The 19,745-nt window shown below is 35.6% G+C and overlaps 1 protein-coding gene across 4 annotated transcripts in view; it reads right to left on the bottom strand.

The window, feature by feature from the left end:
• LOC106471295 (transcription intermediary factor 1-alpha-like) overlaps positions 1-19,745 on the bottom strand; it is a 60,035-nt gene that overhangs the window by 33,113 nt on the left and 7,177 nt on the right. For 3 of the 4 annotated variants that reach the window (XM_022399905.1, XM_022399906.1, XM_022399907.1), the window contains exons 3-5: positions 8,040-8,299; positions 3,484-3,694; positions 1,656-1,868 (exon numbers count right to left, since the gene is read on the bottom strand). In XM_022399905.1, the coding sequence (XP_022255613.1) occupies positions 1,656-1,868; positions 3,484-3,694; positions 8,040-8,299 (684 nt within the window). The remainder of the gene's footprint in view (positions 1-1,655; positions 1,869-3,483; positions 3,695-8,039; positions 8,300-19,745) is intronic. The other variant, XM_022399908.1, reaches the window with a different exon arrangement.

Here is a 19,745-nt window from a genome sequence, read left to right as displayed (position 1 = left end):
TGTATATCATCTACTAGCTATACTGACTGAAGTAGGAACTAGATGTATATCATCTACAAGCTATACTAACTAAAGTAGGAACTAGATGTATATCATCTACAAACTATACTGACTAAAGTAGGAACTAGACGTATGTCATCTACAAGCTATAGTGACTAAAGTATGAACTAGATGTATATAATCTTTACATTTTGCTTAGATTTATTTATACATTATAGAAGCCGTGATTTTTTATTACATTATGTTCTTTATTAATTTTATAACTGAGCCAAATTACTTACAAAGAGGGCAATAATGAAATAAGATTTCTTTTGACTTTGGGGGTGTGAAGATTATAGCCCCGAACAAAACGTTTTACTATCATACTATTTTTTTTTTTACATATTGTTCATTCTATTGCTAGAGAAATACTCCAGATATATTTCTAGGGTGCCACACAAATACTTGAAAATTCATTGCTGCCAAAATCTATTACATACAAACAAATCTTTAAACCTCAAACCCAAAATATATACACAAATATGCATATTGCTTTAATTCACAAACCTTCAGTCACACATACAGTAACAAACATTTATATTACTGCAAGGATAGTACTAAATTCACAAACCTTCAGTCACACACACAGTAACAAACATTTATATTACTGCAAGGATAGTACTAAGTTCACAAACCTTCAGTCACACACACAGTAACAAACATTTATATTACTGCAAGGATAGTACTAAATTGATTTTGTATACATTGATAGTTGAGTTTGATGGCCAGCTGCAGGAAGAATGTATAGCATAATAAAAATTACAAAAAAGTTTATATATTAAGAACCATTTTATTCTGCACTGTAAAATACCAATGACTACATGTTAGAAACCATAAAATAAAGTGAATGAATATATGCAGAGCTTAGATGCAATATGCAGTATACACCACTCCTGACGAAATGGCATTGTATTGATAGTGTTCACTGTTGAATAAAAGCAAAATCTTAAAAGCTATGTTCTAATTTTTTTGTGTGTGTGTAGATTTTTTTTAACATTTTATCCTTTGAATAAAAAGATTTTATGATAAATTCCACATCTCAGGACTTGTAATTTTTCTTTACAAAATATTACTGGTAACATAACATTACAAGAGCCTAGCTAATTTTGTGTATTTATTAAATACAGAAATAATGAATGGAAATCAACCACAACTGTGATCTAATCAAAATATCAACATGCTATAACATCTCTTGTGTAAGAATGTGTTTTGGCACAAAATAAAGGAGGTGAAAATCCATTTGTACATCTTCATGAGTTAAATGAAACCATTTGATTTCCACTTAGAAAATGATACTAGCAAAAATGTTGTGAATGGGATATCAGTATATCCACCATGTCTTTTACGTCTGCTGCATCCAAGACGTTGCCAGTTCACAAATTGACTTGACGACTGTTTAGTAACCTAGTTTCAAGTTCCTGATAAGCTATGGCTATTACCTATAACAACAAACTTAGTATTCCAAGCATCAGAAATGATGACTTGACAACAGCAAATCAAGACATAACCACATGTGCACTGCATACCACAAACAGCCATGTAACAATTGATATAATCTGTCAAGACATAACTTATACTACACCACCAGTTTCTCCACAAACAATACTGTTACTTACATGCGAGATATTTGAGTGATGAGATTCTCGTGAAGGCTCCAAACTTCTTAAAACTCCTACAGGTGGCTTACCTTCTACTGGTTTATGATCAACAATCAGGCAACCAAGTTGGCTTATGTAATCACTGAAAAACTCAGTCTCGTATAAAAATTGGATATTTACTGAATTATTTGGATTTGGAACTTCACAGCGTTGGTTTAGAACATACTGTAGCTGTAAAGTAGTTAAAAAGCTTTGCTATAAGACACCCAGTTATCAAAAAACTGTATTTTTTAATTATACATAAGAGTCCTTCATGCAGAAAAAATTATATTGTTACATAATACAAATGAATAAAGTTTTATGGGAAAAATATTCACAGGAAAATTAAGCCATATTTTTAATTTTCTATACAAGTTTTTGACTGGGTACTGCACCATACAGCTGAAAGCCTGCATACATAATTAAAAAATGTGGCATATTCTTTTACAATGTTTCTTCTCCATAACTGCTCACACTCATTAAAAGTACAAGAGAAAATATTAATAATTTGTTGCATAAACATCTTGTTTTTATCATTCCGGCATCATTTTCACAGGGAATGTGGGGGGCATGTCCCCACACTTGTTTGTGACTTTTTTTTTGATAAAATACTCTCATGTATACCCCACAACAGAAATTGTATCTCCCCTTTTCCAACCAAAGTTATGCCACTGCATCCCAAAAAACCTTCCAAATTCATTGATAAATCATACAAAAACCAAAGCCTTCCCTTTGTTACAAATATTGCTAGTAATTTCTGTGAACTAAGTATAAATTATGAGTCATCAAAGGAACTGTTTAGAAATTTTATTCCTAACCTTTTTCTTAAAACTTTAGGCTAAATATTATCAGATCTAGGAGCATCATCTGTTTTCAAACCATTAATTTACTTTTTTTAAACAAAAAAGTTCCAGATTAATATGCACATCACACACTTCCAAAACATTTCCTTCAAACAAATGTTTAAGGTCAAGAATTCAACAAATATCCTTCCTGATGAAAACCAATGGAAAAAATCCTATAAAAGCTCATTAATCTTATAGTCATCAACAAACACTAAATCTCCATCCTTCAAAAGTCCAGTTCACTTCCAATTCTCACATTCAGCTTACTTTTAATGTATCTGTAGAAACTGTTACTCTTAGCACTAAGATTAAATGCCAACTGTTCTTCATAAGACCTTTTTAATATTCTGATTTTCTTTTTAACTAATTCCCTAACTCTTCTGTAATCCTCTTAATCTTTCCATCTAGGTCATCAGTTTAAATTTCTGAAACCTATTATGTTCATCTCTAACTTTGTTATACATGTCTCCATTAAGCCACCTTCATCTAGTAGCCCTTTTTTTTAACAAGATAGAAAATGACTTTTACTAAAATTGTTTTCAATTCAGATTAGACATGTTCCATCAAGCAAAGAAGAGAAAAAAAAATACCACTATGAGGAATAGCTTTAAATGACTTGATAAGAGAAATAAGGAATACTTGTAACTACTTCAATGACATATTTTTGTACAACTTCTTAACTGTTCTTTATAATGACATAATCAACAACTCTGTCTTTCAATGGCATACACACACACAATCTCTCAAAGATACTTCACTTTATAAATTCACAAATAAAGGCTTCGTGCAACTTTAAAAAGTTTAGTTTTCTCATCTAAATTTTACAAAAACCTTTAAACAATTAGCTTGGATGTGTTATTACCATATGTATTGCAAAATCAAGAAAAGAATTACTAATCTTTACACTCACTGAACATACAGACTGCTATAGCTGTGAAGAAACCTATACCAAAAACTCTCACCTGTTCTGTCATGGCTTTTCTATTGTACAATAAGGCAAAACAGCTCCCACTGTTAATTACTTCTTCAACGAAGTTCATACAATACTGAAGTTTTTCAGACAGTTCAACAAGATTTTTATTCTTTACTGAAAGTACTTGTTTCTTACTGTTACATGCATCATTTAATTCTTCAATAAGTAGCTTTCCTCGCTGACTCAATTTTCTGATGAACCTGAAAGCAGATATCATGAAATGTAACATAAATAACTGGCCAATTGTTTGATTTACACTTTACCTAAACCATAAGCAGAAGTGCATGTTACCCTTACTGTTGAAACCTTCCTAGCATCAAAGCATAATACATAAAGTTTAAAAAAAAAAGAATTAACAAAGTAATAACCCAAAAAATTTGATACATATTTGTTTTTGTCTGTGCATCTTCAATGGGGCTTTGAATGCCAAAAAATATACTTAATACGCATTTCAAAATAATTTTAAAAATGCCATAATTTATGTCAATTCTGATTTATAGAAATATGGCTTGAACCAAGCTTGCAGTTGTTCTGATATACAAGCAATGATAGAAGTAAGTAGTAATCCCTAAGTCCACAAGCATTTAACCTGTTTAGGTTATTATTCATATTAAATATCATCTTTCCTACTTCTCTAAAGTAGTCAGCATGTAGGCCATTTGTGAAATGATCACCCCCTCAAAAAAGAAGTTTCAGGTTTTACAATTTAGTTCCAATAAATATTTTGGGAAGATTCTGCATTTTTCTCAAAGAAATAAAAACTACAGCTAAAAAAACTCCAAACTGGACATTATCATTTTATTTGTTTATACAAGTAAGATACAGCATTGTAGTTTCTTCTACACATGAAGTACAATTGCAACACTCTCACATTCAACACATAAACCAGGATTGTAAAAGTTTTCCTGAAAAATACAACTCCTTAAAATCAAATCTTTTACACAAAGCAACAACAAATAATAATCAGACAGAACATGTAAATCATAGTTATCATAATACTAACTCTAACAAACTCTTCAGACAGAACATGTAAGTCATAGTTATCATAATACTAACTCTAACAAACTCCTCAGACAGAACATGTAAAACATAGTTATCATAAAACTAACTCTAACAAACTCTTCAGACAGAACATGTAAATCAGAACATCTAAGCATTAGTCTGATATTTTCTCGCTTGCTCCAGTCTTTCATACCCCACTCAATTGCCCTTGGTGATATTTGTCTCGTGATACTCTCCATCTACGTCAATGTGCCCTCTATCCTGGTACTGAGTATAGGCACCTCATTCAGATAATTTTATCATTTTTCAAGACTGATACAATTCCAGTCTCTAACACAGGCTCTTAGTGGTGAGGAAGGGTGGGAGAGTTTCAGCAGAGGTAAGTATTTTTGAAAATATATTTTCAATTTAGGAAAAGGTTAACTTCCAAAATATACTTACCTACGGTGCCACTTATAGCTAGAATCCCACATTGAGAAGGTGGAGGGACCAGTGAAGGCATTACCCATACAAAAAATATTTGCATAGATCATGGGTTTACCAAGATAAGAGTGGTACCCGAGTGGGGGAACCACACTACATCCAGAAAAGGTATGCTCTTCACTCTGAACTTCCGCTACTCTGGGTTGGAATTATGGGGTTTTGGTCTCCATTTCCCACATTGGTGGCTGTGACAATTGGACCACAAATTTTATATAGATATACTTTTCATTGGATCCCAACCTGTAACCATAGTGTGATGCAGTCCAAACCACCAGAATTATGATGAGAAGGTAAGCGGACAAACCTTCTCTTACCATAAAGAAGCCCGAAACGCAACACTGCAGGCTTGAATGACGAGATCGTGTATGCTTTACTAAACCAAAAAAACAAAACTCATTCAGTCTGGAATAATGAACATTCATCCTCACTCCCCAACCGAGTGGGCAAGGAGCCTTCCACTTCCCTCTGGAATTCTGGGGAGGATGTGGAACAACTGTGCTCAACCAAGGACCCAGGATGAGGCCACTCTATTTGGAATCATGAGGAGATAGTGGAATTCCTTCCATAAAGAATATACTGAACCAATATTGTTCAAAAATAAGGGCCATGCACACCCCAACCAGATGGCTGAGCATTAAATCTCAACCGGTATTACAAGTAAGTTCCCATATAGGCTGGTGCTGCTCCTACCTACATCTGTGAAAAAACATCCAGGGATCCGAGTAGGAGGGCCCTCTTCTCCAAGAATGGAATAATTCACTCTAACACTCTGGATCAAAAGTCTCTGTCCACCACCCCAGTGACTGGAAACCAGGTGTAGTAAGGACTCTCTAGCTTCACTAGTAGAATCTGGGGGATAATGCACATTGGGGAGTCCTGAGGAAAAGTGCTCTAGAAACAGTGCAATAGGTGAACCAAGTTCCCTAAATTTTTAAAAGCAAACTGAGCCGGACTTATTTAATCTGATGATTGGCAGGGACTGGCAAGATCCCCTTTAGCTTTACTCATGATAGTCCAAAAGTGGCAGTCCAGCATAGTATGATAATACCACCTGGTGAGGTCTTAGGTGGTCTCATGAAACATCTCATTTCTACAAAGCCTGTTGCGACTGGTAGTAATTACAGTGAAATAGTGATTGCTAGTGTGGAATTGGTGTGATAAAAGCACACCTGTCTGGACAACACTCGCCACAGAGTGGGGTCCTGTGAAAACAAGGTAACAGACCCTGAAAGATAGAGTTAAACATACTCACCCCTCTGGATAATCTAGTAGAAATAGTTAAGATAGCTACAGGGATTATGCAAAAACCTAATGAAGAGACTAACAGATCAGAAAAATAATGTGAGATAAAGGTATTGGGGAGGTCTATATACCAGTCCACATAGTGACCTCAAGCAGGCAATTCAACTGGGCTGCTAAAGACACAGAAAAGAGAAATCTGATTAGATGTGACTCACAGAAGATACCTCGCCTTCAAAAAAGAGCCCAGGATAAAGTGTTGCCTAGTATCTCTAAAGGTATAACTGCTGGCAACAAAACCTTCAGGACCCTCACCGAATATGACCAAGATCAAAACCTGATTGGACATAGTGAGCAGCAAAAAATAAACCCATAGGTAAAGGGGATACATGGTATATAAGAGTCAGGTCACAAATATGTACAGAGAAAGAACACATAACCTGAATATACCTGTTAGGCAACTGGAATGCTCCCACAATGATGGGAAGAATCTGGAGAATATTGGAGACTCAAAAGTATGTAGTTGTGATAATCGAACGGTATTCAATAAGGCTGCTATAAACAATGGCAATTGTGGAAAATGCAAAAACCTCTGTCCAAGAGCCAAGTTGACACCACTGATTGAAAAGGGTTAAACCTCCTTGCAAAATAACATTGCTGATATGCATGTCATTATCTTTGAGAAACGTGACTTTCGGACAAAGCAGAAACTGAACCAGATACATGTCAACCTCAGAAGTTAAACCCCAATGCCACAGAAACCTGGGTGTATCCACCAATCTGGTGTGATCAACAGGATCAGACAATAGGTTGGAACAAATCATATTTTGTACCCTGGGTAACATATGAAATGGAGAAAAGGTTGAGAGTGGTAACCCCATCCTGTCCAGATGGAAAGCATCTATTGCTAAGGCCCAAAGATGAGGTACTGAAGACCAAACTGCCAGTAGTTGGGTGATCCAAAGAAAGGTCAACCCACCAATTTGAGCTGCAAAATGTTAGGAAATCCAACTGAACCTTGTGATGTAACATCTATTCTGTCAGGAAAATCTGTTTAGATTGAGACAATGGACCTGCTACCACAGGCATCACTCATGCAACATGACAAGTTAGAAGGGTGACAAGATAAGACTAGTTCCGAGAAAGGAGGTCCAAAATTCTAAAATAAGAAGTCCTAGACCACATGCCTCCTTGATGAGCAGCATAAGACACCACAGCAGAATAGTCAGAATGAAGCCTGATGATGTATCCCTTAAGAAGCCCAGACCATGAGTCCTTGCCTGTTGAAGAGAAAAAAGGACTAAAACATTGTGTGGGAAATCCTTGTTCACCCTGCATACTCTGTAATTCCCGACTGTTGGTATATGTACCCAATCCCTAAAGCAAGTCATTCATAAGGAGAATGGAACTCTGTACAAGGCAGCAGCAGAGAACCCAATTTGTAGAAGCATTCCAACTTAAACCTTTAAGATCGAAAAATGATGCCAACTAACGAAACTGAGGAAACCAGGAAATAGACAAGTATGATTCCTGGTTGCTTAAAGACCATTAAAAGAATCGCTTGTTTTCTTGTCCCAAAGACACGAAGAATTCAAATGATGCCCAGAAGATAAACATCTGTGCAGTGGGAGATGGAGAAGTGAGTAAGACCAAGAAAAGATCAGACTTAGATAGGCAAAGAAGTGGAGTAACAGCTACAAGTGGGAGGTAAGTATGTTTTGGAACATTGTATTATCAGACTTTAGATTTCATGTATTTAATTGATATGTGAATACAATAATAATAAGTAACATATATACACAGATAACATTCACTACTTGCCTAATTACAAACAACTTGATCTCCTGAGCTACTTGATGCTCTCTGTCATTCACATCTTTTTCTCTTTTCCCAATTAATTCAATTCCTTTTCTGACGTATTTATGTTTCTCCTGAATCTTGGACAAAAGGTCATTAAGATGGGCTTTATGTTGTTCGTAAGCGGTAGCAAGAAACTGATATTTGTGGTCCTTATGATCCAATAACTGACAGTCTCCACATATCAACTTGTTACATAACTCACAATAGATTTTCACCTGCTCCTAAAACAAAAATATACAACTTTTTTTTAGAAGTATTAAACATGTACTTAAAAAAAAATAGCTCTTTACTTCTTTGAAAGTTGTGCAAGTGTAAAGTATAGTTGGGATCAGGTCATTACTAGCTTCGATGTTCTAAGACTTTTGATAATATGGTGTATGTCAAGTAAGCAAAATATCAACTCTAACTTCACCAAAAGAAATAGATTAATATTAATTTAATGGTATATCATATTGCAGTCCACATGTCTAATGTTTAATTTTTTCATCCTAAGTATTGTGCAGTTTTTGGAACTAACAACATACTTGATCATGATCAACACATTAAACTGACAACTCTTGTGCAAAGTTTCTATAGAAAATAAGATAACAACACCAACATTTTGATATGCACAATAATTAATTTATCAAGCTCTGGTAAGAGAAGCAAGACAGACATGAGTATAAAAATTGGGGCACAAGCACTCTTCACATATGAGTTATACATATTAAGACATACTCGTGCAGCAAGTATTCAGTATCAAGGAAAACTTTCTCCCTGTGAATGCATCTCTTTCTAAACAAGTTGACTGACTTAAACCAAACTTGGCATGCTAACTTAGTAGTTCAAAAGGAAACCAATTTCATAATAAACTTTCCCATATATTGAAAAATAAAAATATTTTATAAAATAACCCCTATATCATTACTACAGTAACTATTATAAATAGTTGAGTTTGAACAAAACTCACACCACAACAAAATTCTACAAGTCAAAGATTGCAAATAAAATTTTCAGCATTTTGGCTTGTTTCCCATAATAATGAAACTATACAGTTATAAAATATCTGGCTATAATGCAAAGAATAAAATATTGCTGCTGTTTAAGCTTCCCACACTTTTCTTATTCACATCATTTAACTTCCAGGATCTACTATATTTAGAATAAGCACTTAAGCCTGAATTAGAGAAGTATTTCGTAATAAAAATATTTTTTGGATACATCTTAATGTAGAATATAGTTTTCCATAGAAGCAAAATTCAAGTTTATTATTAAATTTAATGCATTAAATGTACCAAATTCAGACAGTAGAAATCTTGACTACATCTCTACTGTGAAATGGGCTGCTTTGAGCATAAAGTGAAACAACTGCTTTGCCATTTCTGCCAAGGTTCTCCACTTTACTGCTACACCTCATTTCCCATCTATTTTCTCTGTCTCACAACAATTTTTATGGAGAATGAATGCTACTAAATATGCTCATAGAGATTTTGCTCATTTTTAGCAAACTTTGGAGTGTTTTCCACATTTTCAAGAGAAAAAAGACAGAGGAAAGAAAGCTCCATAAATTAATGTGCAAAACTTTTAAGGTAAGACATTTAAAGTGCATTACAAGAGCTTCATACAGAAAGCCCATTATGGACTGAGAGTTCACTTTTACTTGTAGACTTACCAGATCTGTCATGCTTTCACCAAGGGCAGAGCTGAGTATGCAATTTGTCACTCAAAAAATTAGTCAAATTGCACATATACTTAATTTATATGAAGTTAAAATCAGAAAAATATCTGCTAAAAACTCTACATTCTTTGGTAGGATACACTTCACCATCTTCAGGAGACAATGAAGATACATAAAGTTCATTTATATACACAGTAAATGTACAAGATGATTGTACATTTCCATGTACTGTGTATATAAAAAAAACTTTACGTGTCTTCTTTGTCTCCTGAAGATGGTGGAGTGTATTCCATCTAAAAATGTAGTCTTTAGCATATATTTTTCCTCCGTTTAAGTTTATACGTACAAGTTATTGTTCATGTCAAAACATTGTTGTCATCTTTTTTCTTGATTATGATGGCCTGTCATTTCTAAAAATGCCCTGTAATATCACCATACAGAAAATAACCCTCTGTTTCAGATTTAATATAAAGTAAATGTTTTAATGTTTCAAATGTCTTTTTTTTTTTATTTAGCTTTTGGACCACATCACATTGTGGATTGTTGATCTGGCAATACCACAAGGGAACCACCATGCTGAAAGGTCACCTGTTTATACAGAATGTTAACATTTTCCTAAACTGAAGATGTATTTCCAATCATACTTATCTCCTCTCACACTTCAAGCTATTACTCGACTGCCAGGGTTTCTTCTAGCATTGGTCTGATTTTTTCTCGCTTACTCCAGTCTTTTAAACCCCACTCAATTGCCCTTGGTAATATTTGCCTTGTGATAATTTCCACCTACATCAATGCACCCTCTATCCTGGTACTGTATATTAGCACCTGATTCAGATAATTTTATCAATTTTTTGAGACTGATACCACCCCAGTCTCTAACATAGGCTCTTAGTGGTGAGGAAGGTTGGGAGAGTTTCAGAGGAGGTAAGTATTATTGGAAGGTGGAGGGACCAGTGAGGGTATTACCCATACAGAAAGCATCTGCATAGATCATGGGTAATACCCGAGTGGGGGAACCACACTACATCCAGAAGAGGTATGCTCTTCACCCTGAACTTAGTTTCTGTATCGAGGGTGGAATTGTACACGAGTATTCATAACTATAGGCCAGCCCCCACCAGATAGATGAGGTTCCACTACTCTGGGTTGGAATTGAGAGGTTTTGGTCTCAATATCCCACATTGATGGCTGGGGCAACTGGACCACAACATTAGCTTTACTCATGACAGTCCAAAAGTGGGAGTCCAACATAGTATGGTAATACCACCTGGTGAGCTTTTAGGTGGTCTCATGAAACATCTCATTTCTTCAGAGCCTGTTGCGACTGGTAGTAATTACAGTGAAATAGTGATTGCTAGTGTGGAATTGGTGTGATAAAAGCACACCTGTCTGGACAACACTCGCCACAGAGTGAGGTCCTGTGAAAACAAGGTAACGGACCCTAAAAGGTAGAGATAAACATACTCATCCCTCTGAATAATCTAGTAGAAATAGTTAAGATAGCTACAGGGGTTACACAAAAACCTAATGAAGAGACTAACAGATCAGAAAAATAATGTGAGATAAAGGTATTGGGGAGGTCTATATACCAGTCCACAAAGTGACCTCAAGCAAGCAATTCAACCGGGCTGCTAAGAACATAGAAAAGAGTAATCTAATTAGATGTGACTCACAGAAAATATCTCGCCTTCAAAAAGAGCTCAGAATAAAGTTCTGTCTAGTATCTCTAAAGGTATAAGTGCTGGCAACAAAACCTTCAAGACCCTTACTAAATATGCTCAAGATCAAAATGTGATGGGACATAGTGAGAAAAGTGAGCAGCAAAAAATAAACCCATAGGTAAAGGGGATACATGGTATATAAGAGTCAGGTCACAAATATGTACAGAGAAAGAACACGTAACCTGAATATACCTGGAGAAGATGAATCGGTGAAAAGGATTGAGTGTTGTGTAAGAAGAATTGGTCTGATGATGTAGAGAAAATTAGAAAGTGGTCTGTGGACAAACTGTCCCCACAAGAAATAAATTTGCAGGTAAAAGGGATGCATGGCAAATAATAGTCAGTTCACAAACAGGTGTAGAGAAAGAACACATAACCTAAATATATCCAAATATACCATTCTCAAACAATGTGAGTAATCTGAGAATACTGGGGATTCAAATTATGTAGTTGCGATAATCGAATGGTATTCAATAAGGCTGCCATAAACAATGGCAGTTGTGGAAAATGCAAAAGCCTCTGTCAAAGAGCCAAGTTGACACCACTGACTGAAAAGGGTTAAACCTCCTCGCAAAATAACATTGCTGATATGCATGTCATTATCTTTGAGAAAAGTGACTTTCGGACAAAGCAAAAACTGAACCAGATAGATGTCAACCTTAGAAGTTAAACCCCAATGCCGCAGAAACCCAGGTGTATCCGCCAATCTGGTGTGATCAACAGGATCTGACAATAGGTTGGAACAAATCATATTTTGTACCCTGGGTAACATATGAAGTGAAGAGAAGGTTGAAAGGTTGAGAGTGGTAATCCCATCCTGTCCAGATGGAAAGCATCTATTGCTAAGGCCCAAAGATGAGGTACTGGAAACCAAACTTCCAGTAGTTGGATGATCCAAAGAGAGGCCAACCAACCAATTTGAGCTGTAAAATGATAGGAAATCCAACTGAACCTTGTGATGTAACATCTATTCTGTCAGGAAGATCTGTTTGGATTGAGACAAAGGACCTACTACCACAGGCATCACTCATGGAACATGGCAAGCTAGAAGGGTGATAAGAAGAGAAAGAACCATCCATGCAGTGGGAGGAGTAGAGAGAAGTAATGTAGCATCCTATTTTATAGCATTGAGCAGAATGGATGACAGCTGAGCTCAACTGATAGATGAGATGAAAAATAAAATACACAGACTAATGACATATTGAATTGGAGCAAGAATAGATGTTGCAGTCCCGAAAAAGAATCCTGCCTGGGTTGTATCTGAAAGTAGAAGTAGGATGTGATAGTCTAACTATTGACGAGACGTAGCCAGCTGTAACCAGTCCCCCATGAAATGGTGTGTGCACAATATGATGGAATTAAGGGGAGGAGAAAACTCGTACAATACAGCAGAACCCATGTTAAGCCTATGTGAGACTGAAGGATAAAAACTCGGAACTGCAGTACATGACCCTTGTACACCACAAATGCCAATAGTGGTGGGACTCCATTGCTAAGGCAAAGTGCAGATAGGAGCCAACTACAACCAAGTTGGACATCTACAATCCCAGTAAAGAATCATCACAGATTCCCAAATTAGGTTTGTTGCATTTTATGCTTCTTCAGCTTGGAGTGAGGGTTTGTCAATTTAAATGTTGCTTGCCTTCCCTTCGTAATTCCAGTGGCTCGACATGCAACATACTGTAACTTTCAGGTTGGGTTCACTTCATAAAATATTTGTTATACAATTATATTGTATTGCAGTCCCCATGCAGTAGCCACTACACCTTGGATCTAGCTTTGAGTCCATGGCTCTATAATTCCAACAATGAGATGTGGAACCTTGTATGTGTGGTTGGGGTCTGGATAAATCACATGGTAATAAACAATGCTGACTCTGTAGCCAGTTGGTTTTTACTGCCCACATTTATATTTCACTTTATCTGGGCGAAGGGCATACCTGTTCCAGAAGTAGTGTGGATCCCCACTAATGTACTTTATTAAATCTCATTTTGAACACCTGTTTTTCTATGCAGGTGTATTTCGGAAATTTACATTTTCCTATACCAAAAATGTATTTCAAATAATATTTACCTCCTTTCACACTATCCCCACCCTTCCTCCTCACGATAGGTGGTGTTTGGGTCTGATAATCTTGCCAGTCTCAAAAAAGTTAATAATAGAGAATAATGGGGAGCTAATATACAGATCGGTATAGAGGATGCACTGACATAGGTGGAGAGAGTCATGAGATTAGAATCACTAGGGGCGATATAATGGGGTATAAAGACTGGAGCAAATGAAGTAGAATTCATACCATTGCTTAGACAGCAAAGAAGAGAACTTTTCATTCTTGAAAAATAACGTAACTCAACATTCTCAAGATAGAACTTTACTAACTTACTATTATTTTCCATCAATAGAACTTCACTAATTTATTAATTGTTTCCTGTCAATATTATTACTGTAAATAAGAAAACACAAAGGCCCAAGCACTGACTATTGATACACTCCACTAGTGACATAGGTTTAGTTTGAATAATTTAGACTCCATTAATAACAACATTTTGTTTTCTCCCATCCCATTCACTAAAAGCAATTTATTGGTCCTTCCCAAACCCCTACAGATGTGGTTTTCTTACCTAATCTTTTGTGTGGTATTTTATGAAAAGCTTTTTGAAAATCTAAATGCATGGAGCCCATACATCTTCCTTTGTGCAGAAAACATCTTCAACACCAAATAACAGATTAGTAAGACAAGATTTCCCTTTGGAGAATCCATGTTAGATTCCATATGATATCATTTTTTTTCAAATAATTTTGCAAAACATATTTCATCAAGTTCTCTAGAATTTTCCCACTACAGAAATAAGACTAACTGGCCCATAATTTCCTAGACAACTCTTATCATCCCCCTTAAAAATAGGATTAACATAAATATCTGTCCAGTCCTCAGGCACCTGCCCACTATCTACAGACCTAAGAAACTTATAAGAGAGAGAGGCTCACATATCCAATATTTGCCATCATTTAAAGCTCGGCATGGTGCTTTATCTATTTTTCATCTCTCAGTCTTTTTCCTTACAATAAAAGGAGTTATGGTGAGTAATAAAGCTAATATTTTCTCTTGTAAAAACAAAAGAAAGCATTCTAAGTTTCAGCCATCTGATAGTCTTCAATGTGAGTTAAATGCTTATTCTCCTTTCTAGCATTTTGCTTATCTTTAACATCCCAGTCAGCCTTAAGAGTCCTGGTATTGAGCAAAAGGCCTTGTCATCACTGGATACAACACATATAGCATGCTAAAAATATCATTATACACACTTCTTTACTTTCTCCCAAAAGTTCTTATTAATAAATACTTTAAAAAATTTTGATGTTACTTTTAACCCTTCATATAGCTCTGTAAGTTCTTAAATATTTTCCAAAGCTGGTCCACGTTACTTTTTAATCTATTGCCCTAACAAGGGAGAGAGAAAAAGTTCCCACTCCAACTATGTAGGAGAATTTATTTACAAAACAAAGGTACAATGCTTTGCAAAAGTATTCACCCTCCTGCAAAGTTGACATTTTGTTGCCATGTGAGATTGCGATCAGGAAACTTTCAAATGGGACTTTATAATTAGAATCTACACAATCTACTCGAAACTGAGGAAGCTAAAAAAACACCGATATTATGTAAGTAGGTTAGATTTTTTTTAAAAATTAGAATATTCTCAACTGCATAAGTATTCGACCCCTTTGCTACAGCAATCCTAAATCAGTTCAGGTGCAAAAAACTAGTTTGAAAGATTATAAAATTAGTGTAATGGTCTCTGTCTGTGTGTAATCAAAGTGGTTTGACATGATTTCAAAGTAAATGCATCTGTTCAAGCTACAACTCATATAGTGACACGATAAACCAACCATGAAGGCCAAGAAGCTTTCCAAACAAGACAGGGATAAAGTAGTAGAGAAACACAGATCAGGAGAAGGTTACAAGAAAATTTTCAAAGTCGCTTATTATCCCTTTGAGTACGATGAAGTCCATCATTAAAAAGTGGAATATGCTTCATACCACCCAGTCACTACCCAGATCAGGCTACCCTACCAAACTAGGCAAGCAGGAAACTGATTAGGGATGTCACTGTGAAGCCAACAGAAACTTTGAAAGATTTGCAAAGTTCCATATCTGAGATGGGAGTCAGCGTTCATACATCAACAATATCCTGGTCCCTACACAACGCTGGCCTGTATGGGTGAGTGGCAAGAAAAAAGCCATTACTCGTATGGAGTTTCCAACAAAGTATGTAAATGACACTACAGACATGTGGCAGAAGGTTTTGTAGTCAGATGAGACAAAAATTGAGCTTTTTGGTCTAAATTTGAAGCATTATGTCTGGTGCAAGTCCAACACAGCACATCACCCAGTCAACACCATCCAAATGTCATTCAAGGTGGTAGCAGTATCATGTTATGAGGATTCTTCCCCATCAGCAGGAGGGACTGGGAAGCTTGTTGGGATTGAGGGGAAGATGGATGGTGCAAAGTACAGGAAAATCCTAGAGGAAAACCTGCTTGAGTCAGCCAACAATCTAAAATTGGGTCAAAAATTTACATTTCACCAGGACAATGACCCAAAGCACAAGGCAAAGCCACACTGGAGTGGTTTCAAAAGAAGAAAGTAAATGTCCTGGAGTGGCCCAGTCAAAGTCCTGACTTGAATCTAATGGAAAATGTATGGTGAGACTTTAAGATTGCAGTCCATCAACAATCCCCAACAAACTTGTCAGAATTGGAGTAATTTTGCAAGGAAGGATGGGCAAAAATTACATAATCCTATTGTGTGAAGCTGGTAGAGACCTATCCAAAAAGACTTGCAGCACTAATTGATACCAAAGGTGCTTCCACCAAGTACTGACTTAGGGGGTTGAATACTTATGTAATCAGCAAATTTCAATTTATATATTTTCTTTGCTGGTTTTGCTGACATTCAACCTCCTTCATACATAACAGTGTTCATACACTAGAGTTTTTAATAAAACCAAATTCATTAAAAAAAAAATTTACATTATTTGTATTTCATTAAAATGTGACACTATTGGTAGGGGGTGAATACTTTTGCAAGGCACTGTATCTATCATCAGTCTTGGTTCTGGTCTTGGCATTCTTGGAATGAATATATTACAAAGCTTATCAATCAGTTTTGCCTGTGCAACAGGTGAACTGGTGTTTCACAGAAGAATTATCCAATATTGGCCAGATAGAGCCAAGAAACAGTGGACTGTATGAGCGTATATGGGAGAGAAATCCACAGTACCCCATATACACAAGAGGCATTTTGTGATTTATTATGGAAAATATCTGGTACATTAACTCAACCACTGACACCACGCATCATAATAAAATGTTTTCTGTCCAGAAAGCAAACAGAATTAGCTTGGGTAGTTATATTTCCAAGAGGGGGGGGGTGAAGTCCCAGTACTGTCTTGCAATTACTGATGAACAGCTATCCAGCTACATGTGGAATGGTCATCAGCATGGTAAGTGAGGCAAAAGTATGTGATGTTAGTGGGAATGCTGGGGTTACATCCTTTGCACCACATCCAAAGGTTAATATTTTCTTATACCAAAAATTTATTTCCCATAATACTTACCTCCTCTCACACTTTAGCTTTATCCCAAGAAAAGTTTCTTTTCCCTGCCCATCTAAGCATTGGTATGAATCTTATCTCGCTTGCTCCAGCCTTTATACTCCACTATATTGCCCATGGTGATTTAAAACTTGTGATTCTCTTCATCTACATCAATGCACCCCTATACCAAATCTGTACAATAAAAAAAATACTTGGCTCACCATTATTACTCCCTATTCACTTTTCTCGAGGGCAGAATGTTACAACGATGGTTTTACGTCCTTGCTGCAGGTTTCTCTGGTAATTACTTTATAGGGCTCTTTTTTTTATTCTTTTTTGACTCCTTTATCCTTACTTGTTTTTGCTGAACTCAAAGTTTAAAAGATTCTGAGACAATTGACCTTTTCCACTCAAGATTGAGCTCTAATGTTTCAGGCTCCACTTCTATACTGCACTTCCTAGTTTCTTTTAGAGTATATGATTTGTGTGTCCTGATTGGCTTAAAACAGACATGGGGAAATAAACATTGAATGAATTTTAAACAATGTTTTCTGAGTAGTGAAGATGAGCAAGCATTTTTTTAAATGCAATTCACCAAGAAACAGAAAACAATTAGATGTCTGCAATGCAGTGCATCTTAGATAAAATTTGGTTTCTTTACCATAGCTACATAAATATATACATATATATATTACATGTCAAATTAGCTATTTTGATCATTTAATAATTTATCATTTTGAATTTGGCACAGAATTATATAGTGTATTCCACTATGACTTCCCTCATGCTGTTTTTCTGGTTTTTACTTCTGGAATTTGACATGCTGGAATAAATCTATACATTGCATTATCAATACACTATTTGCCCACATATTTACTGTTTAGATAGTATTGTAATTAATTTTTTACTGATGTAATGAAAAGTTTTGTGGTTCATATTAACACTGCACTATTTCATAGTGTAATTTACCAAATAGAAGGTATTGTATACTGAACCTTAGTGGGATTAGAAATAAAAAAATGACCATTTAATTATTCTTTTTTATTAACATCAACAAAACAGCAGACATCTTGGCATCAGATGATGCCTCACAACAATAAGACATCAGATGTGTGCTCACCTCTGGCAGGACCACTATCCTGAAGTTTCAACAAGTGGTTGAACAATAGGGAGGCAGGAATAGGGTGTCTGTTGATGCTCAATCACCCCCACCACCACCTTCAGTGGTGACTGTGGAGGTACATGACACTTACACAACCACCCACAATCTGCCAAAGTAACACCTTCCTTGTCAAACAGAACCACCTTCACAGTGAATGGCTGGTCTGAGACATCAGGAGGATTGGTGAACCACAGGGCCAATGAAGCATAAGATACCAAAGTCCAAGCAGTAGCCTGCAAAAATGGTTCCTAGTTACCCCAGCCATAACCAAGGGGGTCACCTACCAACAACCAATTCACCACCATCACCTTAGTCCTGACAGTGATGCAAATAAAAATTCTAAGGCAGCACTGCAAGAAAATGGCTCCCAAATAGATGAAGGTCTGGGCATTGTACAACCAGGAAGAGGACCAACATGGACAGTAATCCATGCCACCTACCAGATTAGAAGAAATGGTCTGCTGACTACGAACAACATTAGGTCAAACAAGGTAGGTCCTAGCCAAAGAAATAATTTAGGACATAACAGCAGCCAAACAAAAATCAACAGCTTCTTTATATGATCTACTTTCAGGGCTCAAGTAAGGATAAGAGGCGTTGGAACTCATACTGGATGCTGAGGTTACTACATATTTTGTATATTTATTTATTTAAAGGTTGTGTGTATTATTGTATGTATCTGTATCTTATTTTCCTTTTTTTTCTTATTTTTATGTATGTTATTATTATCAATTTTTACTTGAAGTTTACTGTAACTGACTAAGCATGAACATTGTTTTTTCTATATGTATTAATACTTATGTTTTATTTCAAGGGTATTTCTTAGTTGTTCCTTAATTAAAAGGGTTTTTCATTGGTATCCATGTATCTATTGTATTGTGATCCCTGTTAGATGGATAAGTTACACATTTTCAAATTGTCAGGTATTGTAATTATTATTGAAAGGTGTTATTTTTTGTCATAGTTCACTTTAATTTTTTGGTTTCAAAGGTTTTTGTTAATTTACATATTAATACATTTTTTAATGTTTGTTTCGCATTCATTCTGTTTTCTGAATCAGTGTTTTTTGTAAAAGGTTTGGTGTATAATGATTGTAAGTTTAGTTTTTATAAATGGTTATTTTCTTTAAGTGTTTGGTATCACATTTATGCCTGGGTTGTGTATATTAGAAAGATGTTTATTATGTCAGTAAGAGTTTTAATATTATTTCATAATTGATATCTTCATTGAATCATATCTTATCAAGCAAACCTATTCTATGTAGCTCTAGAGTTAATACAGTTTTTCCAGAATATACCACGTGTTAGAAATGTATAAAAATGTGTTATTTAATATTTATCTTATCTATAAGTACAATGTTTCTACTACTTTAAGTCTATATAGTGTAACCAAATTTCTAAGCCCAAAAACTGAAACAGTCCAGCCCTTGCCACTAATTTCAAAATGGTTATAACAAATTTGAAATAATTTAACTTTTATTGAATAGAGTTGTTTAAACATTTGTTTAACAACAAGTAAAAGCTTGGAATGATC

Source organism: Limulus polyphemus, unplaced genomic scaffold (genome assembly GCF_000517525.1).
Source record: "Limulus polyphemus unplaced genomic scaffold, Limulus_polyphemus-2.1.2 Scaffold4522, whole genome shotgun sequence".
NCBI lineage: Eukaryota > Metazoa > Arthropoda > Merostomata > Xiphosura > Limulidae > Limulus > Limulus polyphemus.
The sequence above is the reverse complement of the archived record's forward strand: the minus strand, read 5'-3'. Positions and strand labels throughout refer to the sequence as shown.